At 42.3% G+C, this 26,616-nt stretch overlaps 1 protein-coding gene across 3 annotated transcripts in view; it reads right to left on the minus strand.

Moving 5' to 3' along the window:
* Positions 1–3,939: 3,939 nt before the first annotated feature.
* The window catches only part of PIEZO2 (piezo type mechanosensitive ion channel component 2), a 443,043-nt gene continuing 420,366 nt past the window's right edge, over positions 3,940–26,616 (minus strand). For 2 of the 3 annotated variants that reach the window (XM_074987458.1, XM_074987460.1), the window contains 9 exons: positions 26,311–26,469; positions 23,848–23,995; positions 19,495–19,683; positions 17,026–17,118; positions 15,673–15,845; positions 12,927–13,046; positions 9,533–9,612; positions 6,950–7,127; positions 3,940–5,763 (listed from right to left, as the gene is read on the minus strand). In XM_074987458.1, the coding sequence (XP_074843559.1) occupies positions 5,511–5,763; positions 6,950–7,127; positions 9,533–9,612; positions 12,927–13,046; positions 15,673–15,845; positions 17,026–17,118; positions 19,495–19,683; positions 23,848–23,995; positions 26,311–26,469 (1,393 nt within the window). In that variant the 3' untranslated portion in view covers positions 3,940–5,510. The remainder of the gene's footprint in view (positions 5,764–6,949; positions 7,128–9,532; positions 9,613–12,926; positions 13,047–15,672; positions 15,846–17,025; positions 17,119–19,494; positions 19,684–23,847; positions 23,996–26,310; positions 26,470–26,616) is intronic. The other variant, XM_074987459.1, reaches the window with a different exon arrangement.

Genomic DNA, 26,616 nt, shown 5'->3' on the forward strand with positions numbered 1-26,616 from the left:
GGGAAGTGGCTCTCCTTGGACTGTCTCCAAATGACTGTGCATTCGCTGATTTACTCCATTGGGCTCGCTGGTGGCATACAATTCTAAAAAGGGAGTGTGTAAAATGCCAACATTGTAAAAGGATGGAAAGTTATATGGGCATTTGGCAGCATGCCGCTTACCCATCTTTCCTCACCTAATCTGTCAAAATATGGTGGGTTGCAATAATAGAAACATATTGACTTTATGGTCAGCTCCTCGTACCGTACAAAGCCAGCGGTTAGTTGATCAACTTCACTGTATGTCTGTCATGCAGCTGGGCGCACCCCTCTCCTGGCCCAGCTGGACAGACTTGCACTAGGCAGCTGCGAGCTAGCGTGCTAAATATAGCACTGAAGAGACTGCGGCACCAACAGGATTAGGCGAATCCACTGTGCAGTGGCTAGCCTCAAATTGTGCCATGCACACATCTGTGGGTGGAGTTTAGCTTTGCAATGCAAACATGACAATGGCCTTCCATAGCACGCAACACGCACTTTCCCAGGCATCAAGCTGAAGGTAGTTGTGCAGTGCTGGGGACTTCCTGCAGCGAGCATTTCCTACACTGTGGACAAATTCAGTGCCCAACTGCTTAAAGGTACAAGAACTGAAACTGGCAGAAATAGAGTGGGAACATAAGAACAGCCATACTGGATCGGACCATAGGCCCATCAAGCCCAGTATCCTGTCTTCCAACAGTGGCCAATGCCAGGTGCCCCAGAGAGAATGAACAGAACAGGTGATCATCAAGTGATCAATTCCCTGTCACCTATTTTCAGCCCCTTGGAAACAGGCTATGGACACTGTCCATGCCCATCCCGGCTAATAGCCATTGATGGACCTATCCCCCGTGAATGTATCTAGTTCTTTTTTAAACTTCACTATAGTCTTGGCCTTCACAACATTCTCCGGCAAGGAGTTCCACAGGTTAACTGTGTGTTGGGTGAAAAAATATTTCCTATTGTTTGTTTTAAACCTGCTGCCTCTTAATTCATTTGGTGACCTCTAATTCTTGTGTTGTGAGAAGGAGTAAATAATTCCTTATCTATTTTCTCTGCACTAGTCATGATTTTACATACCTCTATCATATCCCCCCCCCCAATCATCTTTTTTCCAAACTAAAAAGTCCATCTCATTAATCTCTCCTCATATGGCAGATGCTCCATACCCCTAATCGCTTTTGTTGCCTTTTTCTGACCCTTTTCCAATTCCAATATATCTTTTTTGAGATGGGGCAACCACATCTGTACACAGTATTCCAGATGTGGACGTACCATGGCTTTATAACATGATAATATGACATTCTGTCTTCTTATCTATTCCTTTCTTAATCATTCCCAACATCGTGTTCGCCGTTTTGACAGCCGCTCACACTGAATGGATGTCTTCAGAGAACTATCCACAATGACACAATGGGAAGGACTCGTTGACCTGCTATGGACCAGCTACCCTAATGAGAGTCCTAGCATAAGGTTACAGGGGCTACGGCTGGTTTGTTTCTCTGGGCAGGGTGGAGAGAGGCCATGGCTACGGTTCCACTCTTTTTTTAGGGACTAGTGCCTCCAGCAGCACTATTTAGTGCCAGAGAAGCACAGGGACTGTACCAGTTGCCTACATCTCCCTCATGCTTCTTCAGCTGTGCAGACTGGCCTTAAAATCTTGCACTGGAGAACATGATACTTTTCTGAAGGTAAAAAATATTTTCTTGAGAAATACCACAAAACAGCCACCTGCATATTTAAATCATTGGTGCCACTGATTCAGAACTAATGGGCCTGATTCTCATTCAGTCACTTATATGCACAATACTCAGGTAACATGCCACCTTATCAGCAGTCTTCTCCAAGTGGCGGTAGCGTTTGTCACTTCCTTTGCACAGGTGCAAATGACTGCACAGGTTGGGTCACAGAAAGCCATCCACAGAACCGTGCTGCATGTCACGTGTGGTTCTGTTTGTTGTCCAAAAAGTCGTCACCACCACAGAGAGTGAAACATGAGTACTTTTATGAAATATGTATAGCTAAACATGCCTGTGAAAAAATTTGATTAAAGCAGCTGGCTGCTTAGGAATCCATTAGAATCACATGGAGTCCCACAGGTAAGCTGCAAGTATGAAACTTCATAAGAGACAACTTGTCAGTTTTGCTTATTTTTTTAGTTTGCATACATCTGTTTGAGACTTGAATTGAACAAGAAAGCTTAAGGAAAGGTGCCTTAAAAGCCTAGAGAAAGTAGAAAAACCTACTGTGCCTTATCTGGTAAAGCTGGGCTATTTGACTTTAATGCACATGGCTGATTCTGCTCTTTCACAGGCTAGGTCCCTAGATTTGTATACAGTTGTTTAGGTAAAGGCCTTTGTCAAGGCTGTTCCCCACTCTGATACTCCGAGTGCAGAAGGTTGGGGCCTACAAGAGACCTTAAAATGATCTTGGCTTAACAGGCTTCTGCTTAAAAGCTTCCCAAGGTCACAGATTGCCTGACCCTGGGAGGTAGCTGCCACCACCCAAGTGACAAAACTCCTGTTTAGAACCCAGGAAGGCACACTCAGAATGTCTCCCTATGGGGTAATCCCAAGCTCTTAACCCTCCCTTAGGAGGGTGCTTCAAAACCAAAATGAAGAAATTAAAGTGCAGTCTCTGATAGCTGACCTTTCAGTCTTAGGCACACATGTAAACAAGACCTTTCTGCTGGACACAGAAGTCAATCAATGACTTTAAGGTGATTTATTAACAAAACAGAAAAATACATGTGATGTGATAAAGAAGACCTGGTTGCCGGATGTTAGGAGCAACTAAAAAAGGGTAGATTAAAGCACAGAAAATTACTTCCCAGGAATTCAGTTTAAAAGTTACCATGTATAGGGAGGTATATCAGCCAGCCTAAGTGGTCCTGCACCAAACCCAGGGACAGGGGTGGGGGCGGGGGGTGTACTAGAAAGCCAGATGGCATCTAACTAAACATTTCTTTTCTACTTACATATCTGTATGCCCAGATATCCTTTGAGACCTGGATATTTACTGAATCCTCCAAGCCAGGTTCAGACTTAAACCATCTCTGTCTCATTCTGCTTTGGCCCTACAAAAGAGACTGTCTCAGCAAGTAGCTGCTTCAATTCAAAAATCACCTCCCACCCCCACCCTCGCTTCCCGTGGGCTCATCTGGCTGCTTGACAGCAGAGAACCCACTATCTCTGGGTTTAACCTTTACAGGCATTCATTCATGACAGCTTACCATTACAGTCCATTATATCTGGGATCCTGTTTGAACGTGATTCATGATAGTAAAGGGCTAACACAATACTTGATTACAGGGGAAGCTGTTTACAGCTCCCAGCTCACCCCCTCAAGACTGGACTCACTTTCCCCAAACTGGTGGCGGGCATGAACTCTTTCACAAAACTATGGTACAGCTAAAGTGCTCAATGACAGCCTTTGTAGCGTGAGCTGGAGGTACGACTGCCATGGCTGGACTTCAGTTCATAACCGATCAGGTAGAAAGCTTGTTTAGCTCATTTATGAAAAAGCAGTGGCTGTTCTGCATGTCTAAAAGGCTGTCAAGTTCATTCTGCAGTCAAGCATCTCACTGGTAAATAAGTGCCCGTCAACAAGGAAAGAGACACAATAGTGGTTGGTTGGTCGGTCCATTAGGGAAATGTTAAACAGCAGCCACATCTCACCCACAGCACCTTTTTCTTCAATTTAGAAACAGGAAATACGTAGGACCCACGTATACTCTAAGACTATAGACTCACCTGCTGGCCTTGAGGTGAGGCAGAACTAGAATTAAAAGCTGCAAAGTAAATTGCTCCAAGGAATGTTCAGCACAATGAGAAATCCTGCCAGCCTATAGAACAACTGCCACCTTTTCTTTAGGGTATAAGAAGAAATCAAATAGCGATGAATTCCAGTCACTAGTTGATTTTATTGTTACAGTATAACCAAACAGCTTATCTTGCTGTGTATTTCATAGCATCCAAAAGCGCTGGGAGTGCGTAGTATGTAGTGGACAACATGTTCACAGAAGTGCTCAATAGAAGGTAAGTGTGTTGTAATTTCGAGTGTGCTGAAAGTTACCTTGCCATTTTTTTTTTGCTTTCTGGTGACTGACAATATCATCATAAATAGCAGCTAATGGTGATTCATTTGTCAGTGATTTTAACTCTGCTGTGAATATTTTAACCATCTGAAGACTTTCTCCATATCATGTAAAGAGGAAGAACAAATACTTCTAAAATGACTTTGCATCATGTGCTTTATTTTAAGTCATTACTGAATCAAAACTACACATTATAGCCTTTTTAACATACTCTACCCACTCAATGATTCTGATTTTCAGAAATGGCATTTTTTTTTAAAACATGGAATTAAACCTACATTGCAATCAAATTTTCATGCTACAATGTCCTCTAATGAACCATTTGTATTACCAACAAGAGTAATTTAAGAAAAGGCCATTTTTCAAGCTCATATGTACTCTACATTTGGGAACTTAAAAAACCCGTCTCGGATGTAAAAATGTGAATTGGAATATGTAAACATTTTTGTATACCTGAAACACTGGAAGGAGAATATCAGTTAACAGCAAAATCATTGCCTTAAATCATCAAAATGGGGGGAAAAGCATGTATGGGAAAGCACAGAGTAGCACACACATTATTCAGTCTTCAAAGGGATGTAAGAAATGAATCAGTTCCTTAGTCATTCAGTTGGCTTGTCTGTCTGTCTAATGGAAAGCAGTATGTGTGGGAAGCTGGCCCAGCAGAACATCCCAATATTTCACCATAATTATTAAGGTTTAACTAAGGGCTAAAACCAAGGTTTTGTTTTTATTTTTTTTTTTCCTGAGAAAAGTCATTGATGTTTCATGGAAATGTCTCCTGGGATTGTACAAATAAAATAAGGCAATTAAAGAGAGTGTCATTTTATAGAAGTGTTTTTCTTTTTGCTTAGAGGGTTGACCACAGAGTCTTTGGTGCATGAAAACTTCTGCTCTTCTAAAAATGGATATGGCTAGCATTTCTTCAGCTCTCACTGTAGGCTTCGGGCTTGGTCGTCCTGAAGACTGATCAGATTCCTCTTATTAGATCTCAATAGTCCGTCACATATAACAGCATATTGCACAAACTGTAACACTCCAGAAGAGGTCCAGTGAAGTCATCTGAGGGATCTTCCTTTTTTTTCCCCTTTTTTTCTTTAATGTCTGGAAGATTAACTTATCCAGACAAAGCTGCAGAACATTTGGTTGATTTAAATTACAAAGCAAAGATCCCCTGATTTTCAAGGAATGGGCACTTAAAAAGACAAACGAACCTTCTTCACAATTGATCCTTAATTTGAAAGGCAGCACGGATTCCTAAGAAAGTTGCTTCCAGGACTCAATCAGTGAAAAATCGTTGCTACCTAACTATAAAAAGCTTAGCTCTTATGAGAATATTGTGCTTTTTTTAAAATTCAGATGAAGTCAACTTGATTTGCTGCGTGACTCCAAAGAGATCAATTAGTTTTTTCCCTAGTCCATTTGATCATAGTCTCTGGTGAGCGGTACAGGAATATTAATTTGGCATACAAGTCTTCCTCTAGTTCCAGTTCTCCAGTCTCTCTTACTAAGAAAATGTCAGTACACAACTTCAAGATACGGTCCACATTTGGTAGCTCTTCGAACATGATGGAGTGAGAGATCCCACTGAAGAACTCACGGACAAACTTCCCTATTACCAGGACAACTGAGGCATAAAGTCCCATGATACTGCAAAGCAAGAGAGGAAAGAGTTCAAAGATTTTTTCCTAATCTGGATCTAAGCCGCAACGCAGGCAAATTCCGATAAAACTAAAGAGGTGCTGGGTTTATGAAACATAACCAGTTCTATTAAGTGAACTTTGTTACACACATCAGGACTAACAAGGTAAAAAAGGATCAAGTCTGTGGAATTCCAAATGTAAACATTTCACATAAAACCATTTTAAAATGACATACAATTAAAAGTGTCAAAGACCCCACCCCGATGGAAAACATGTGAAGAGAAATCTTCCTGATGTTCCCTTACTACAGGTTCCACCAAATCAGAGAGCACTTCCAGCAGGTTTGCCTTTCTGCTCAGGTTTCTCTACTAGAACTTGCAAAACACAGAGATAGGCTGGAGGCTAGGATTAACTAACTCTACAACGTCTGGGACCCCCTGACTTCTCTCTGGGGCCAGTGGAGCTGAACTGCCAATGCCTCCTCCCTTTGGACCCTCCAGGAAGGAATGTACCACGACCTTAACAAAGAGAAACACCTCAGACTGAGCTAATTTCCCTGAAGACTTGGGGCAAAAAATAATGCACATTTTAATTTTTGGTCTTGTCTCCCTCGCGTTCCCAATTGTGGGTTCCTGCCTGCAGAGTGTTCTTTTGAAAGGTGTATGGCAGGATGGTGAGCAGAAACAAATAACCAGCATGGTGTAGATCCCTTTCTGCATGGATTTTATGTGGGGTGCACAAATCTCTATGAGAAAATAGATAGAAGAACCCCAGGGTCCAGAATTTGGTCTTTATGAATAATTGAGAATGACAATCCTATTTTAAAACAAACTAGTTTAAAACCAACTTCTTCTTGACCAAACTGCTAAAACCTGAGTACATGATTCTTATTCTGCCTAAACTAAGGAATACTGTGCTTCCAATAACCTGATGCTACAGTGATGAGGGCCACTAAAACAGAAGAGGTTTACAAAATCATGAAATTTGCTCCCTTCTAAATGCAGTTTTTCTTGTGTGACTGGGGCTAGGGACAGGGACAGTACTGCTCCTCTACGATTTAGATATTTGTGATGTTCTCCCCTGTTACAATAGAAACACAAAACACTGGTCTGCAAGAGATCAGTGTCTCAGTTCACTGTTCATTATTTGTGATAAGACAGTACTGTGGTTTGAAGTACAAGATTCTCTCTTACCCATAGCCCGCCAAGAATCCAAGACTAGGAGGGCTAACTTTGTCACTGAATACAAAGAGTTCAAGACTTTTTTCTTGACTATATCTTTTCCCAAGCTGATTTAGAACCCACCACTCACGAACCCCTTCTTTAGACTGAGTTTTGACAAGAGAAACAGTGATGTTTTCCATCCTTCCATCTATTGAAAGAGAAAACATTAACACAAAACAAGCATATTATCAGTCAGACTCGTTACATCAGTTGCTTATTAGTGTGACAAAGCGACAGTGCTACCTAAGAATAAGTCAATTGAAACAGACTTTTAAACAGTTTTAAATGGTTTATAGAACAGCACTAAAATGGTTCTCTAGTCTTTAGTCCTGTTGAATTCAATGGGACTACACTATGCTTGTATCTTCGCAAGTTCCAGTGTCCTACATTGTGAGCTAGACCTTGAGAAAGGAAGAGGAGAAAATTCATTAAGAGGAACGAGTTAGTTCACACCTCTCAGAACCATTAGGTAAGGCTGACTTCACCTCCATTGAGAGTTCTGCTTCATCTGAAAATTTCCCACTGAGATGAGTGGGCTACTCCACACTTCCTACTCTACAGAGTGTTAGGCCCTTTTCTTCAAAACTGAAGGAAAATGTAGAGCCTGGGCATCCCTTTCATTACACTTGCTATCTCCCACTGGTAGAAGTGCTCCTCACAGCCCAGCTTCCTCCCTCAAGCCCTGCTGGGGACATAGGCCAGAAGGAGGACAGACCTGAGTGGCGGCCATGTCTCCTTGTGCCTCCCCTCAGGCACACTCTAGTCATGCCCCCTCATTATCATCACCTCCCAAAGAAAGAAGGGAGATTCGCTATCTGAAAACTTAAGTCTGTACAGAGTTATGACAGAGCAGCCTCATGGCCTTCCAGAATGTGGAGTGCACCTGTACTTAAAACCTCTGAAAAACAGGAATTACAAAGCAGAGTACACATCAGCCCTGCCTCACAACTTCCACAGCAAAATGTGCCATTTTCATGCGTGTTGTGTCATGAATATCATAGCCTCTCATTTGTCTGCATGCACATGATCTCCCTTTCACTATCTTAGAGACACTGTACTGACCGGTGCAGAGATTACTTGCAGCAGATTGCCACAATTCACCTGACATGAGGAGAGGAACAAATGCAACCCAAGGGCTCACAATCCCCTGGTTTCTGGGGGCCCGAACAAATGTTGGTTGCAGAAACAAGGGAGCACAATTTTCTATTCTTGCCCCTGGGATTTGTTGAGGTCTAGAAGAAAACATGACAGTGCATTACAGGACAGAGGCAGTCATCAAGAAAGAGGCCTTAGTTCAAAGGCCAAGGGATCAGAAAGGATCATAACGTATGGTGATTCTAGGGTAGCGTGGAAAGCACAGTAGTGGTTGAATACAGGCCAGGAATAGCTCCCAAACCTATCATGGTTTAACAGTTTCTTCTACTGTGCCCAAATATTGTCTCTTTGCAGCATTTCACAACATCTGGAAGGCTAGAGTACTGCAGTGTTCACCAGGGTGTGTCGAGGCACCAATCAAAGAAGGCAGAGTTAAGGTTACAGGCTGGGGCTAGTTTGTACCTTAACTGCATATTTTCCAGTTTTAAGCAGTTTCGGTAGAGGTGCACTCAGCCCTATGGAAGAGTATAAGGCAACCTTACCAAAGTTTAACTGCATTAACAAAGGGTTTTCTGACTTGTGTGTACAAGGGGGCCCTTTGGAATTACCTTAGTGCTAATACTAATTATTACAATCATAATGCATGAAAGACCATGTGGATGCCTCACAGTATGAATTTTGATCACTCACTTCAGGCACGAAAGTTTAAAAAACATTGCTATTAAAATTTTTGGTGCCTCCATGTTCTCCACTGAAAAAGTGGGTATAAACAATGCTTACACAACTCTAGCAAAGTGCTTTCAGAGCCAGGGCTCTCCTTACCCATATGCAGAATAGGCAGCTGTGTAGAGCACCTGAAAATCGGGGGCACCACTGGGTCTTAATGTCCACCCATCTGCCTCTTATCCCTGTTGTGTGGCTCTGCTTCCTCCAGAGAGGCTCAAGTTGATGTAAAAAGTGAAAAAGCCTGCCAGAGCTATTATCAGAACACTGAATCTGCGAAAGAGCCATTCGAGTAGCAATGAAGCTATTTGCCAAGCCCAGGCACATACTGTCAGTTTCTGAATTTACTGTGTCCGTCAACAGGGCCTGTTTAACATTTTCTTTAAAATATTTCGTTAGTGTCTTGAAGATTATAAAATCACATCTCAAAAATAATTGTCATCCACCCCTCCCGCCAGGCTGCCAATATGCACAGGGACAGCAGTTTAATTGTACTCCATAGGGCCTCATAAATCCTAAGGATGGACCCCTTCAGACCCTTAGTTAAACACTCTAAATAAATGCTAAGTGTTTAAATAAAGCTTTGAGGGTTTTTCTCCTCTGAGATGTGCTGAGGCGATAGTCCTAGAGCCCAATACCCTCTTCTTACCCACACAATAGGTATAGCAGAATAGCAGGACAACTTTCCTTGCTATTATTACCTAAACAGCTGTGTGTGTTTAACAACGAACATACCTTTCCATAGCTGCTTTATAGGTTTTGCCAGAGAATCACTAGGTGCCTTGATGTAGTATGGAAATATCATTTCTAGGTTCCTACAAGAAAAATGAGACTGGATGTAATTCCATAGTTTTGTATGGCTACAAATTCACTTAGACATTCCTCTAGTTCAGGGGTGGGCAATAATTTTTGTTGGGGGTGGGGCACTCCACAAGGTTTGGGAAGTTGTCAGGGGCTGGCTCTCAGCCCCTAGAAGGGGCACGTCCTTAGGCATATGAGTTGTGGTGGGAGCTAGAGAGAGAGAGAGACTGTGAGCATATGTGACAGAAATTGTGTTTGTGTGACTGTGCATGCAACAGAGACTGAGTGTGCATGTCTGTGTGGAGTACCTGTGCGCATGTGAAGCAGACAGTGTGTGACACTGTGTATGTCACAGTGAGTGAGTGTGTGCGCGTATATATACAGTGACTGTGTGGCACAGAGACTAGGTGTGACGTGTGTGTGAGAGAGAGAGAGAGAGGGAGAGAGAGGGCGCGCGAGCTCATGCTGGCTGTTGGAGAACTCTTAGGAAGAGTGCACTGCCCCTTTAGGAAGCATGCACTCATCTGGGTCTTCATTCACACCTCAAGCTGGAGCTGTTCTCCTGTGTCCCTTTCCCTGCTGCCTGCCTACAGAGATGGGGTATGGGGAAGGGGAACACCCTGACATGGCCTCTCCCCTGCCTCCCTTGTACAGCTAGCAGGAGGGGCAGGTACGCGTGTGCACTCTGCTCACCAGCTGGATGGGCCAGACAGAAATGCTGGCAGGCCAGGTGCAGCCCATGAGCCGTGTTTTGCCCGTCCCTGTTCTAGTTTGAAGGAAAGTATTTTGCTATGATTTTTTGACTGAATTCTCATTTCACATCACCTCGAACCAGTGTCACTCTGTTGGGTTTGATGGACTTGCCAGTGACGTACCATCCATGTTTTAACAAAGTATTTCATTCAGAATTTCCCCCTGGCATGTCAGTCGCCCTGAATGCCAGGCATGTGCGCACACAAGGAGGGGCTGGGGAACACATTCCTTTGTTTCTCACTGTAACAAAAACACTCTTGCTACTGGCACGAAGAGAAGCAACACATCACCTCTTGCTAAATAAACCTAAATGAAGTGCATCTGATGCAAATGTTTTTATTTCCCCATAGCACAGTGTTCAGCTAGTGCTAAGCTCAGGGTAGAACATGAGGGAGTGGGTGTATATTTTATAAAATTCCTGCCTTCTGAGAACAGGAATTCTAAGCACACCATTTATTTCTTGCCTCAAACAGATCTGCAGTCCTAGACACTCCCGGAAATGCCTTTACTTTAAAAAATACGAGAAAAAAATGATTGAAAAACCTGCAGCCACACAATACAAACGTATATGCAGCCACATATCTGTGCAACAGACCTATGTACAGCCTGAACAAAACCAGCTCTCAACCAGGCATTTAGCTGTTGCTTTGCACTGACTCAGCAGCAGCCATTTTAGGCATCAGTGTGATGCTCCTGGAATCTTAGGGCAGACCTACATTAAAAACGCTGCACAGCTACAGAATGATCACTCTGTGAAAAGAATTCCTCCCCGCAGGAGGTGGGTATTTTGTCTTTTATTTTTTGGTATGAGATCATTCAAGAGCATAGCAACTCTGGCTTCACTGTGGGGGATTCAGTGATGACTGGGCATCTTGACCTGTCAGTTCTCATCCTCAGAAGAAACCTGGGTGGCACTTTCAAAAGACAAGCTTGGAATTTAAATTCATAACGTTGCTAAATGCTAAAAATCATGGCCTGAACTGATACACTGGATTTATGGCTTATCACCACAATTTATAACACAGGGGTGGGGACATGCCAAGAATTTGGTAAGTGGTCAAGAGCTGCACTCTAATTGGAGGGGGCGTGGGTGAAGGAGGGGGTTGTGACCTGAGGTGAGGGGCTGGGTTGCAGGGCAGGATTCTGATCTGGAGTAGGAGTACAGGAGAGCGTGCAGGGTCTGGGAAGGGGCCGTGACCCAGGGCAGGGGTAAAGGAGAAGATGCAAGGATTTGGGTTGTGACCAGGGGATGGGGGGGTGCAGTGTCTGGGACGGTGTACAGGTGCAGGATGGGGGTGCAGAAGGTTTGAGTTGGGCAGGGGCAGGGGTGTAAGAGGGGAAGCAAAGGGGTGGGGGATGGAGGAGCTGCAGGCTATGTCCATAAGGCACTTACCTAGGGGGCTCCCAGCCAGCAGCCCAGTGGAGGCCTCAGACTCCCTGCCTACTGCACCCTCACATGCCACTCAAAGCAGCTGGCTGTGGAAGTCATATATGTGTGCGCATGCTGTACACTCCTGGGGGGGGGGTAGGGGAGAGGGCCCTCTGTGCACCGCCTGAGCTGCAACCATGGCCCAGGCAGCTCCAATTGGATGGAAACCAGCCAATGGGAGCTGTGAGATTATGCTGGGGGTAGGGGTCAGTGAGCGAATGCCGCCCCCCCATGCGCACACAGCATGTAGAGTGCACAGGGCCTCCCGGGGTCCACCATTTGGAGTGGTGTGGGGTGATGCAGAAGACAGGGAGCCGCTGGAGGCTCCTACTGGGCTGTAGGACAGTGGCAGGACAGATCCGGCCATTTGGCAGGCTGGATGCAGCCTGTGGGCCTTTTTTTGCCTGCCCCTGCTATTACACATTAATATCTCAGCCACTTCCCACCCACTTTCCTCTCCTCCTTATGACGAGAGACGTCACCTTGAATATTCTGTTGAAATGTGTGTGAACTACTTATGCTAAATAAGCAGTTCCACCTTGCACGCATGACACTCATTTTCCAGAGGTCTGTTTCCCAGACCTGAAGAAGAGCTGTGTGTGGCTGGAAAGCTGTCTCCCTCAGCAACACAAGCTGGTGCAATAAAAGATGTCCCCTCACCTCACTGCTTTTGTTCCTGTAATGTCTTGGGATTGACAGAACTGCAACACCACTGCATATTATCTTTGAAGTAACATTTATTAATGTAGGGCTAGAATATCCTTGACCTTTGTGTGGGTGCTAGGAATAGTCATCTCTTTGTAGCCATTGTACAAAGGCCGGGGGCTCTATCAGTCCTTGCTGCCAGGGAGGACACGGTATGCTGTACCTTCCATACACACTCCCCCTGCATGCTAAAGAGCACAGTTCCTTTCCTAGTTGTGCCAGGGCTGGTGCAGGGTGTAGCCTTCACTCAGAGTTTGAGAAATGCGCTCACTTGGGTGGCATCTGTCCGATTTGCTGTATACTCAGCAAAGGAACTATACTTCGCAGGTTTCAGTTGAGTGGTATATGCTATGCTAGTAAATTCCATTATAGGTAACAACTGTGCAACTTAACATGCTTTAAGAGAGACATCTGTAGGAACAAGTCAAGAACATAACTTACACATTCATGTCTGAGTTATTCCCAGACATCATTGTAGCAATATTTTCTCTAGTTTTGTTTGGTAGGTTACAAGACAGCTTATCCGATGCGAGTTCTGCTTTTGCACCAAGAGAGAGGTTTCTATAATGAGAAATGAAGAAGAAAGCTCAATAGTGAAGCTCAATTACCAAGCAACATCCAGTCCTCCAAGCTGTCTTTAGACTAGAAACACATATACACATATCCAGTACCCACATGGTGTTGATGCCCCTTCCATGATATCCTGTCAAGTACCAGCCTACCAATACCGGATCCTCTGGTTGATGTATAGTGGCTTAAACCCCTCCTGTTATTACTGATGATGGTTTTTGATAAGACAACGTGACTATAATTTTACTTACTGTGTCAAAGTCAAAATAGAAGCCTTACATAGGAACCTCAGTGGTGGATTGTTTTTGAACACAGAGGCCGGAATTTGGCCGTGGCAGCTGGCACGTGACACCTCCTTACTTGACTAATCACAGCTACATCTAGAAACCTCTCTGGGTGTTTCTAAAGACTTTTATAATCGGTTAGCTTGTGTAAAACTGAAATAAGAACCTAGTATTCATCCCCTCCCTCAGACACCACTTATAAATCAGGATATCTAAGCTGAGGGTTCCTAGGGCCCTTGAAACAAGATGAAAATGTATATTTGATTATTAAGAGAAAATGTTCCCCTGGTGATTCTTTCAATGGAAGTGGCTGAATCAGCCCTGTCACCAGGGAGAGGTGAATGGGGACACTGCTTACCTAGCTCTCTCCCACCACTTTCTCTGCAGCCCCTTGCATGCCAATGGGACGAGCCAATCAGAGTCTGTCCGACTGCCTCCAATGACACAGAGGAGAGTAGTTCTGGCTGCTTCATTGCCTGCTTCCTTGTTGGGCTGTGGGAGCTCCAGGGAGAGCAGTGTAAGAGCTGGACTGAATCTGCCTGAGCCTAGGGTAGCATATAGCAAAGGCAGGCCACCCTCACCATCTCCCCGCCGTTCCACCCCAACACCCACCCGGTCACTGAGGGTGGCGCAGGAGAGGGAGGAGATTATAAGCAGAAACATCAACAGCCAATTACAACACAGCTCCCCGATTCTTGCTCCCAGCCCAAATCAGAGCGGCCCAAAGCCTTTTCTAACCTCCATCAGCTGGCAACAATCCCCACTAGCCCACCTGACAGCCATAGACAGCTGGAATGTACTGTGACTCAGTCATAGCCTCTCCTTTCCCTCCACGTCTCACAGGCCCTTTCTGCCAGGGGCCACAGGGAGGGAGTAGGAGCTGGCCATGTCAGCTCTCTGGCTGATGGGGACTCCTCGATGCTGGGAAAACCCCCAACTATAAACTTGTGGGGGGCAAGTAAGTCATAGGGTACATCTACACAGTAAAGTTACTTCAAAGTAACAGCTGTTATTTCTAAATAACTTTGCTAGCATCTACACAATGCAACTGCTATTTCAAAATAGTGGATAGTGCCTATTTCAAAATCGCTATTTCAAAAAAGGGGCTTTAGACAGGGAATAGAGCCCATTTTGAAATAGGCTCTATTGCATGTGGAAGTGCTATTTCAAAATCTCTTCTGGAATAGCTTATTCTGAATAGCACTGCTGTGTAGATATACCCCGAGAGTAAATGGGCGCAAGCCTCAATGAAGGAAATGGACACCGTGTCACCTTTCATGTAGCTCTAGAATTTCAGGTCATTAATAATGCTGCTTTTCATCTTATATCTTTCTATTTAATTCCTGACAGCAAAGAAGGTATGACCAATAGCTTGAGTCTATAAAGCCTGAGTAAGAGGACTGATTGCTTTTTTTTTTTTGTATCTTAATTGAATTTTCCTATTAGTTATCTGCTTATAGCAAATGCTTGACCCTTGAACGTGTTACATTTACATAAATATTAATGAGCATGTTGTCTGAAGCAGATTTCCTATTGCAGTTAAATCACTGGTTTTGGTTGGGATTTTCATGTTTTTTTGTTTTTGTTTTTTTAAAATTTTACATTGGGATTTCAGTTTCTTGGTGCCCAACCTGAGGCCCCTTAAGGTTACTGGATTTTCAAAGGACAAAAGCTCTGTATTGTTTGTAAATCAGGCTTCTCCAAAAATGTTGCAGGTTGGGCCCTCACAACCTGAGGAAGCCAAGATCTCTAATCACTTTAGACAATCTTGGCCAAAATTATGTGTACTTGTTTTAAAAGGGTCTTTTGGTCATCGAAGCTCCAGTGTGAACACAGTCACAAATGAAGCAGTCTTTATGTACTGCATGTTAAAATGAGATCTGCTGTAGACCTTGTAAAAATATTTCATTGCTAGAAAAGCTCAAATACCATAGTCCTACTCTTGAAACTGCTTGTCCCTTATGTTCTTCCATGCTGAACCTCAGACCTGTTTGCTCCCGCTTTTATAGTTTTTGCGTTGGAGGTGCTCAGCTAGTGCATGGCCAATGGCATTCTTCATGAAGAGTTCTACAGCAAGCTCCTCTTTTTAAAAAGAAGGGATGCAATTTGTTGCAGCCAGAAGGGTTCATTTTTGCCTGACAAAGATCATTCCCCTCACCACCTCCTCCCCAGCCATCCACTCAGCCTTTCTGACCCAGTGAACTGGGTGGGAAAATAGACATCTCTCTCTCTCTCTCTCAATCTCTCTCTCTCTCTCACACACACACAGCAAAATACTTCCATTAACCAGGTGCACTAGCTCAAAAATCAGTCAAGATCATCACACTAATTACCTTTGAATAGTCCACGAAAGAACCAGAGTGAACTCAGCAGAAAAATCCCGGAGACCTTGAATCATTTTCTCTCTACTGGGAGGGCTGATGGTCCACAATGAATTTGAATTCCCTTCTAGTTCTGCTACAGTTATATCTTCTCTTCCATAGCCTTCTAGAAACTGCAAAGCACCCTGTAAATACAAAAAGGGAAAGGAAAATTTCATCTATATGAAACACATAAGTATTCTCTGGGTCAGCCAAAACCATAGGTGTAGTACAAATTATGAGTTCAGTGATTTGCATTGATGGTTTTCCCCAGACACTGGGTAAGGCATAAGAGGAAAGAGGTTTAACAGCCCAGACCAAAAGTTAACGATGTGAAAAAACTGCATTGCTAGCGAAACAATACAACTACCTAACTTGGTGGAAAACGTATGCCCACATGGTCCTGAATAAACTTAAACATACACGTTCTATGCTTTTGTTTCTAAGGTTTAAGCAAGTATAGCTAATTGATTACCCAGAACACATTTTAATTTGAGGTAATATATGTTCTAGTCCCAACCTATTTTGTGTGGTGTCTCAACCTTACTTTAAGCAAGTTCATGGAAGCTCCCCACAGCACAAGTGGCTACCATTCTATGCAATTTGTCTGACAAATTCTATGCTAGGTAGATTACCAGACATTCCATTGGCCCACACAGTAATTTGAATACTAACAGAGAGTTAGCTGTGCTAGTCTATATACTACCAAAACAAAAAAGCACTCCAGTAGCACTTTAAAAACTAACAAAATAATTTATTAGGTGATGAGCTTTTGGGGGACAGACCCACCTCTTCAGATCATAGCCATCCCAGAACAGACTCCAGAACATACCAGAACAGACTATTTCACATCCTGGAAATAGTTTTAGTGAAAAACTGGCTGCCATTCAGCCTTTCATTCAGGCCTGCCTTTGAATGCTTTTCTCGTACCAAGGGAACTGAACATAGCTTTGCGGACACTATTCACTTAAATGAGTAGTGACACTTGGGGATTGTCATAGGGAGGTCCCCAGCCCAAATGTATATACAGCAACTGTATAGTCCCATAGCCCCAGCCCCAGGAGCCCAAGTCTGCGTTCCCAGGCTAGCTTTAGGTATGGTAAACCCTCAGAATACATGGCTTCAAGTTGCACGTAACTCTTTTTAACATGAGTTAAGCACATCTTGAAGCTGCTCTGTGGCTTCAAGCCTGCCTAGCTGCCTGCAGTGCTATAGATCTCTTATTGTCACTCAAGCAAATTTAAACAGTAACTTTGGCTGGTCTGGATACACTGGATGTAGATGCACAGATTCTTAAAAGGGGAAAACATTTTACATTTTACTTACAGTATTACCCGAATATTCTCTTTGAAATGAATCGAACTCAGTTTGATTCAAATCCTTGAGCTGGTTCTGCTGAGCACTCATTGTAAAAATAGGCTGGAAGATAAAAGAACACATCCATGCCAAATGTACTTCATTGTCTTTCTGTGTTAAAATTGAACCATTCTATGAATTTCAGTTTAAAGACTGTCAGTTCTCAGTGCCATAAGTAGATATTCTGAAGGATGGGAGAAAAGCTCATGCATGAGATCTAAAATCTTGTAGAAGTGAAGCTCTGAATTTCTTGTCAAATTTTCTTAAATGGTCCAATTTTGTAGGAAAACAAACCACTCCCAAATGAAAACATTTCACCAAGTTTTGTTCCAAATTGGTCCTAATTTTAAGCAACCCCACCCGACAACGTGTAGAAAGTCCATTATTTGAAATTTCTTTCAGGCCAACATCTATTTGGATTGGTCTGAGCAACTATGAAAGAAAATAAATGGAAGCTATTCTGTAGGCACTATCGCGCTTCTTACAGCTGTCAATTTCAATTCACTTCTCAGAGAAGTGTATTCCCATGGCTGTATATGAAGTTCTCAAGCTAGTTTTCACTTTGGAAACCTTGTGTGTTCATTTCTCTAAATGCTACAAGTGCCCCTCAGCAGCTTTTAATCTGAAAATAACATTTTTAAAACTTCACAAATGGCCATGGAGACTAGCTCATAAGAAAGGCAAAGCCCAGAACAGCCTATCTAAACATTCCTTTCCCCTGTAGATCCTTTCCTGGGGTCCTATTAAAAATTTAGGATAAAATCTTAGTACTGAAGTTAATTAGGAGTCTATGTCCCATTTTCAATGGTCACTTAAGTCCAGATTTTTAAAAAGGTATTTTGGCATTGCTTTGCTTAGCATTAAGAACATAAGAACATAAGAATGGCCATACTGGGTCAGACCAAAGGTCCATCCAGCCCAGCATCCCATCTGCCGACGGTGGCCAATGCCAGGTGCCCCAGAGAAGGAGAACAGAAGACAATGATCAAGTGATTTATCTCCTGCCATCCATCTCCTGCCCTTGTTATGAAGGCTAGGGCACCATACTTTATCCCTGGCTAATAGCCATTTATGGACCTAACCTGCAAAAATTTATCAAGCTCTTTTTTAAACCCTAATAGAGTCCTGGCCTTCACAGCCTCCTCGGGCAAGGAGTTCCACAGGTTGACTGTGCGCTGTGTGAAGAAAAATTTCCTTTTATTAGTTTTGAACCTACTACCCATCAATTTCATTTGGTGTCCCCTAGTTCTTGTATTATGGGAAAAGGTAAATAATTTTTCTATATTCACTTTCTCCACACCATTCATGATTTTATATACCTCTATCATATCGCCCCTCAATCGCCTCTTTTCCAAACCGAAAAGTCCCAGTCTCTCTAGCGTCTCCTCATATGGGACCCGTTCCAAACCCCTAATCATCTTAGTCGCCCTTTTCTGAACCTTTTCTAATGCCAATATATCTTTTTGGAGGTGAGGAGACCACATCTGCACGCAGTACTCAAGATGTGGGCGTACCATAGTTTTATATAGGGGAAGTATGATATCTTTTGTCTTATTATCGATCCCTTTTTTAATAATTCCTAACATCCTATTTGCCTTACTAACTGCCGCTGCACACTGCGTGGATGTCTTCAGAGAACTATCCACTATAACTCCAAGATCCCTTTCCTGATCTGTCGTAGCTAAATTTGACCCCATCATGTAGTACGTGTAATTTGGGTTATTTTTTCCAACATGCATTACCTTACACTTACCCACATTAAATTTAATTTGCCATTTTGCTGCCCAATCACTCAGTTTGCTGAGATCTTTTTGTAGTTCTTCACAATCCCTTTTGCTTTTGACTGTCCTGAACAACTTGGTGTCATCTGCAAACTTTGCCACCTCACTGCTTACCTCATTTTCTAGATCATTGATGAACAAGTTGAACAGGATCGGTCCCAGGACTGACCCCTGGGGAACACCACTAGTTACCCTCCTCCATTGTGAAAATTTACCATTTATTCCCACCCTTTGTTTTCTGTCTTTTAACCAATTCCCGATCCATGAAAGGACCTTTCCTCCTATCCCATGACCACCTAATTTACATAAAAGCCTTTGGTGTGGGACCGTGTCAAAGGCTTTCTGGAAATCTAGGTATATTATGTCCTATATATATTATGTATATTATTGTAACACCCAATTGATTTACGAGCCATGGGGGCTAGGTTTGTAAGGATATTTAGGCACCTAACTCTCACTAATTTTATTAGGTGTCTTAATTTCTTTACAAATTTGACCCCAAGTCACATTTTCAAAAGTGATCCAGGTAACTCAGGTTTCTAAATTCCTGCAACTTTCAGTGACACAAGACATCCCTACAAACTACAGTAAGTCGAACGTACAGAATAATATAATACAAAGACATACAGAGTAATTGACTTGTCTTTGTGTCATTTACCTGATAGCCTCCTAGGGTTATTGTGATTGATACATCCAGAGGCTTGTTGGTGACTCCCGCAACAGACTTGATCAAAGACATGAAGAGCAGGGGGAACCAGACAATACAAATCAGCAAGATGACAATCATGCCTCCCATTCCATATTTCACAACTTTCTTTTTCTTCTGGCCTCTTGGCTGGGGGTATCTCTGGAAAAAAAAAAGTCATATGGTAAAACAGGCCCTGTGTTCATCAGTTGGACAGTTTTAATATGAACTCATGAAGAATACATAATTACCCCTTTCATGGTTCATGAGAAACCCCTGTTCAAGCCTAGGTTCTGGAACTTTTTTAACTCAGAAATTGGGCAGGTGTTTGATTGAAACTGGGTTGAGTTTCAGCAAACACAGAGGTGAGTTTTCAAGTGAACCTGCATGGTTTTAAGGTTTGGGGTAAAAAAAACATGCATAATTCTATGGGGTTGTATAAATTCCCAATCCCAAATGGGGCATCACTGGGCAGGTTCATTTGACTGATCTGCAACAGACGGCACGAAGCCTTATGAACCAAAACACAAAAAAAAAAAAAGTTTGCTTAATTCCTTGCTAACTGAAGCCATCACCTTTCACCAAGCTGTACTTCAAACAAAATTTTAACATCAGATATATTCAAAGCTGTCCTATTTGTGCTTAATGTCGGGGAGGGGAGGGTAGCTGTGTTAGTCTGTAGCTGTAAAAACAAGAAGTCCTGCATGCATCTGATGAAGCAGGTCTTTCCCAAGAAAACTTAAGCTCCAAAAAATCTGTTAGTCTATAAGGTGCCACAGGACTTCTCGTTCTCTTTGTGCTAAAGCTCTCTTTTGGCTTGCCTCACTCTGCTTCTCAGCTCATGTCTCTTGTCTTTAATCTCCACGCCTGCTCTTTATCTTGCCCAGCACCAAGATCTTTGCTCTCCCTTTCCTCAATATGTCCACCATTGGAGACAGAACCTTCTTTTCTGCTATTTCTGGGGTTTAGAACAATCTTCTTGATCTTTCCTTCTCTTTTCCTATCATGTCACAAAACACATCTCCCTTCCCCATCTATGATTTCTCTCCCCCTCTGCTTCTGACCTCATGATTGAATGCTTTAATGGATTCACCAGACTGCACAGTCTTTGCCTCACTATGATTTATTTTGCGTGCGTACAAGATGTAGACTGTACAGAGGTATGGTGAGGGGGGTGGGAGAATAGCTTTTATTGGACCTGCTTCTGTTGATGAGAGACATGCTTTTGAGCTAACAGAGCTCTTTGGGTCTAATAAAGGTAGAGCGTCACAGCTAAATAGAATGTGAAACAGATTGTTTAGCATAACTAGTGAGTCTTACCCACTAAAGCTCATTACTTAATAAATAAAAATGTTTGTCTTTAAGGTGCTATAGGACTGCTTACTTTGCTTAGTTAACACATAGTCTAACTCTTCCAGGTGAAGTTGCCAGGTAATGCCTGTACAGTAACAGGATAAAAACAGAGGGCTAGTGTGTTTGTTACAGATTATCCTGGGACCAACACAACAAGAAGGGTGGAAACTCTAAAGAGCGTTTTGAAATAGAATGTGTAGGAAAGATGGCATCTACCGACTAAAGTTGTATCGCCCACATACGCTTGCCAGAAAGCTGCCTTTCAGGAAATTGTACTTGTTTTACAAGTTGAATGCATAAGGCCCTAAGAGAATATTATATTTGTAATGCAATTCTGTATTTAAAATAAATCAGTTACATTTTAAAAGTATTGTGTTAAACCATTTGTCTCACACTCCAGGACACTGTTTTCATTAATATCTTATTGCACTCAGAAGGACTGTATCATTTATCTGTACAAGGTCATTTCAGGCACCTTTAACACTATTACAGAGCAGCTCAGAGAGTTCATAATAGCCAAAATACTCAGAAATATCCGTCGGGGGAGGGGGGGGAGGTACCTTAAACTACTCTCAGATATTACTAGTTATTTTTCTCTTAACATACAATTTTTAGAGATATGCAAAATCCATCACCAGGTGTGGCAATGTGTGTCATTCAGATACACATCATGACTTAGATGTGGAAACTTGTATATTCTCAAATTATTCCATAGCACAGCATAAACTGTTACTATTATACTAAAAACAACACACAGAACAAAATTGGAAGTGGATTACTTCCTATACCTTTCTCTATTAATTTCTGAAACGTCATGCAAATCAATTCATGGTAGGAATGTAACTAGCATAAAAAACTCTAAATGTCAGGTTTGTGTGGATATCAGGTTAATTTACTTGTAATTAGGTGGCATACCTTGAAATCAAGTACAGTCAAGAGGTAGGATTGTAATAAAACTAGAAATATGTCAGTAACACTCAAATATATAGCCATTTTATTATTTTCTGAATGGTTGGGTTATTTCCTATGCCTAAAATAACACTTAATTTTGTTTTAAAATTGGCAAAACAACTCAACATCTGGATGCTGTTTTTACATGGGTAACACTGAGTCTAGGATTCCTGATTTTTACGTTAACTGAACCTTAACTCATTGAAACCAGCTGAGTCCAGTTTCCTAAAAAATGGCAGTCACAAAGTCATAAAAGCAGAGGTATAGGGGCAGTTCTGTGCACTTGAGGATGGGTAAGTGCTTGCTGTGAGAGCCAGAAGAGAAGAGCCTTGTGTGACTGATGGGAAATGGGTCTTTGAGTATATGCAATGGTTGGTGGCTACATGGTTCTGTGTGGTTTGAGATAGTATGGAGGAAGTGAGGAAAAGTGATATGAGGTTGTACTGGGCAGGGTGTGTCTGTGTGTGTGGGGGGGTGGTGCAGTGATTATACGGTGGATGGTATGGAGGAATAAGATGGCGGCTGTATGGCTGTAGGGGGTGGATATGGAGCATGGAAGATACAAGGGGTCTGAGTTAGGAGACAAAGGCCGCATCTATACTACCAGATAAACTTGATATTATTAAATTTGATTTTATAATGTTGGGTTTTATAAAATTGATTTTGAATATTCTTACTTCCCACAAAATCCAAACAAAGTCGAGTTAGTGCTGCCACATGAGAGTGGCCAAACATCAACTGTTGCAGAAGTGCATTGTGGGAACCTATCCCACCAGTTCCCACAGCCCCACATTCTGTGCCCTTCCCTGGTAGTCGAGTTAACTGTCTTAGATTCAAATTTATCTTGTAGCGTAGACATTAGCCAAAGATCCTCGCTGTGAACAACAAGGAGGAGGAAAAGTGGAGGATGGGAGACCTGGGGAGGTGGAGTGAGGTCCAGTTATGCCACAACCTGAGATTTTTTTTTCCCCCAGAGTCCACCACAGTCGCGCACAGATGAGTGAGATGAACTGTAGGAACTTTGAGTGGATGCACACGTGCATCTTCCCTTGCAATGTTTAAAGGGGAAGTTGGTGGCCACCCCACCCCTAAGTTACCAAGACACAAGTACCTACTATTCATGGTTTTATTCCTATGAGAAGTAGAGTTAGAACAAACAGAGGCATAGATAGTATCTGTTCTTCATTTCCCAGAGGTGGTGCTGGTAGTAGTAGTTCGCTTATGTACATATAGGAATGTCCCTTGTATCATCCTAAGAGATCGTGAATAAACTTTCATGGAAATACTGAACAATCCTCTCTTGATGGTTTCTAGGAAAGGCAGCTTTATTTCCACCATGACCCTCTGGCATGAATTTAGCATTGCAGTAAACAGACCAGAAGCATAAGGGCCTGGGCAACTTAAGGATACTAGCAGCAGTGTATTCTTTGTGCCTTTGCTACCCTCCGGAGTAAGATATCAGAAAAAAGTCACCACTGCCGTGACACCACTGCCACAAGTACCCTCAGTGAGTATCCATGGAACTAATGCACACAGACAACTACACATGTACATGAATAATACACAACCTGAGGAGGCCGTATTCCAACAAAATTTGTAATGTAAATATGCCCCCAGTCCTTTGGCTACTCCTCTACCAACTCTGGACAACCAGAGTTCGTTTGCCTACCATGTCTTATTCTTAAATCCATCCCTGAAATCTGTGTCTGAAAACTGAGTATGTACTTTTTGCAGGAACAAATTACCACGATTCTCACGTAGAACTCATAAGGATGAAAGGAAAATTAGGCACAAACAAAAAGTTACTTGCTGGAAAGCCATTCACCTTCCCATCTGCACTACCTGCTGATAAGAGCATGAACATTTTTGCACATGAATCTTAGGCCTCTATGAAAGAAATGTGACCCTCTGAGATACATTTTTTTCATTTAGGAATTCACAGATTGGCAGCTTTCCTTCATTACTGCCATAATTAACTTTGGATTAAACAAAAGGCTTAAAGCACTTGCTTAGTTTTTGTACCTTTTCAGATTCTCGCCAACACTTCAAGATAAATATATGAGCATAAATGTCCTCCACACAGATCCAGCTGGAAAGGCTCAGAGTGGTATCAGTCCAAACCCAGTCCATCACTGCTCTCAACTCAGTCAAAAATGGAACCAGGCGGAATCTGAAAGGAGAGACAATACAGTACAGAAACAATCTTAGGGTGGGGTATAGAACTGTATCCAATTAAGATATACAGATATACTGTATACAAATAACTTTTAGCGATTCTTGTTATTACACAATGGCTGTGGCCACACTTGGCCAAAACTTTGAAATGCCATGCAAACAGCCATTTCGAAGATTACTAGTGAGGCGCTGAATTGAATATTCAGTGCCTCCTTAGCATTAGGACACTTCCAGCTGCAGCACTTCGAAAGTGTCACTTTCGAACTCGTGCTGCTCGGTGCAGCTACATGGGGTCCTTTTCGAAAGGTCCCCACACATTTTGAAATCCTCTTATTTCCCTCCGCTGAGAGGAATAAGGTGATTTCAAAATGTCTGGGGTCCGTTTGAAAAGGATCCTCATGTAGTCGTGCCGAGCCACGTGCGTTCGAAAGCAGCACTTTCAAAGTGCCGCGGCTGGAAGCGTCCTAATGCTAAGGAGGTGCTGAACATTCAAATCAGCGCCTCACTAGTAATCTTCGAAATGGCCGTTTTCTTGGCTATTTTGAAGTTTTGGCCAAGTGTGGCCACAGCCATTGTGTAATAAAATTACACAAACATTAAAACATCAAAAAAGCTTAATGGAGGGTTTCAGACTTGAAAATAGAAAACACAAATGTGCAAACAATTGCACTTAGTCATTTTCTGGGCCTGTGTCGGTACTATTGACATTCATCATATTTTAATGACCCCATAGTGAATTTAAACGTGCACTTATGTCACTTTTGATCAAGCCTTATGGAAGTGATGGAAGTGCACAGATGCAAATTTATGGGATAGATTCTCTCTTGGGTCAAAGCCTCACATTCTTCTTGCCTGTGATATCTCCTAAACTGGGACAGGATGGTAGAGGAAGATATAAGAGCAGACTGCAGTTCATTTGGAAGGGAATTCTCTGCTGGACATTTGCTTTATGGTGCTTTTGCACTGCCAGACTGACTCAGGAGGTTTAACCATGTAGAGATTTGTCCTTATGACTTTACTGCAGGATCAGACAGGAGCAGCTGAGCTATGAGTATGCAAAGTAGCTCTTGCACATTTGAATACTCTCTGAGGATTAGAAATTATTTAGTTACCTTTTAAAATATTTTAATTGAAGTGATTATTGAGCCACCTTACCACCTTCTCCTTTTTAGTCCCATTCAAACCAGAAACACTGATATAGCATGAAGAAAGCTATTTCTGTAATATTTCTAGCTGGACTGTAACCGAGACATACTAAAAATCTTGGAAGAGAGCCTGGATTATTAGAACAAAGGGATTACGCTGTGAACTGTTTAGCTGGCAAGCACAGAACTGCAAGACTTTTTAGACTCACGGTCATTAACAATTAGCATGAATTGTAAACAAAATATAAAAGATAACTAAAATGTGACCAATTTAGTCAAGTTTAAATTTGAATCTCTCCAACATGAAAGTCCCACTTCAATAGGCTGAAGTCTGCATGTAACTTTGATGTGCATGTTTCATCTCACCAAATTTTTGACATTTAAAAAAAAATGCTCCCTACTTTTACGTGACAATCATTTGTGGCTCATGTTATAGCTATTTCATAGTATACACGTGATGGTAATATTTATGCACTGCGCTTGGAGTAACATGTGCTTTCATTTTCTCACCTGACTTCTGCCCACTGATCCATTTCTCCAAGGATAACTACTACTATTTCAAATCGCTGAGCAGGTAGAGACAAACTATTGTTTAAAAATATCCTTTTTACTACAACAAATATTTCCTTAACCCTCCTATGTGTCATTCCCCACTCATGAGAATCTTGGCATGATGTGCAACTCCAGTGACAGGCTTACAATCACATAGCTTATTACTTTTCAGGGTTAGAAAGAGAATTTTAAACCTTCATAAAAGTGGCGAGTCCAAATTTTCCAATATGACACAAAGCACTTGCTTCTGGACATGAAAGGTCTAGACACATAGGACACTACAGTGATTTGTGCGTAACCTTTGCAAGGTAATTCTTAGAATTTCTAAAAATGAATTACATTTTTTACTCTCCCTCAGAGGTCTGTACAGTTGGGACCTTGACAAGGAAGGTTCATGGATTTGAAGGGCAGATAACGGTTCTGAAATCATCTTTGTCTTTAGTATGCACAGCATATATTGGAGTGGTATGATAAGCAATAAAAGATTTTACTGGGACTCACTTGCAATGACCCTCAGAACAAAGTCATGAATACTGAAGTTTTCTGAGTGACAATTAAACCTTCACTCCATGTATCCACAAGAGTGGATGAGAGAGAGTGGGAATTGACTTACCCCTGAAATAAGAAGAGATTTACATAGTTGTAACTCTTGGTGAGGAAGTTGCCAAGAACACGGGTTGGGTAACCACAACGAATCTGATATGCTGATAACCCAAAATAAACACATTTCACAAAATACCAGAGCTGGGCAACTGTGTTTTGGCTAAATTTCCTACAATGAAAAGATAAGATAAATAAATTGATGGGCTTTATATCTATGTTCCATGGAATTCATCCAAAACTGCTCTGCTTCTCATTTTTAAAACATGTAATCAGTCTTTCCTTTCAGGTGGCTCCGTGGCTGTAACCCAATTCTAGA

Source organism: Carettochelys insculpta, chromosome 2 (genome assembly GCF_033958435.1).
Source record: "Carettochelys insculpta isolate YL-2023 chromosome 2, ASM3395843v1, whole genome shotgun sequence".
In the NCBI taxonomy this organism is placed as follows: Eukaryota; Metazoa; Chordata; order Testudines; family Carettochelyidae; genus Carettochelys; species Carettochelys insculpta.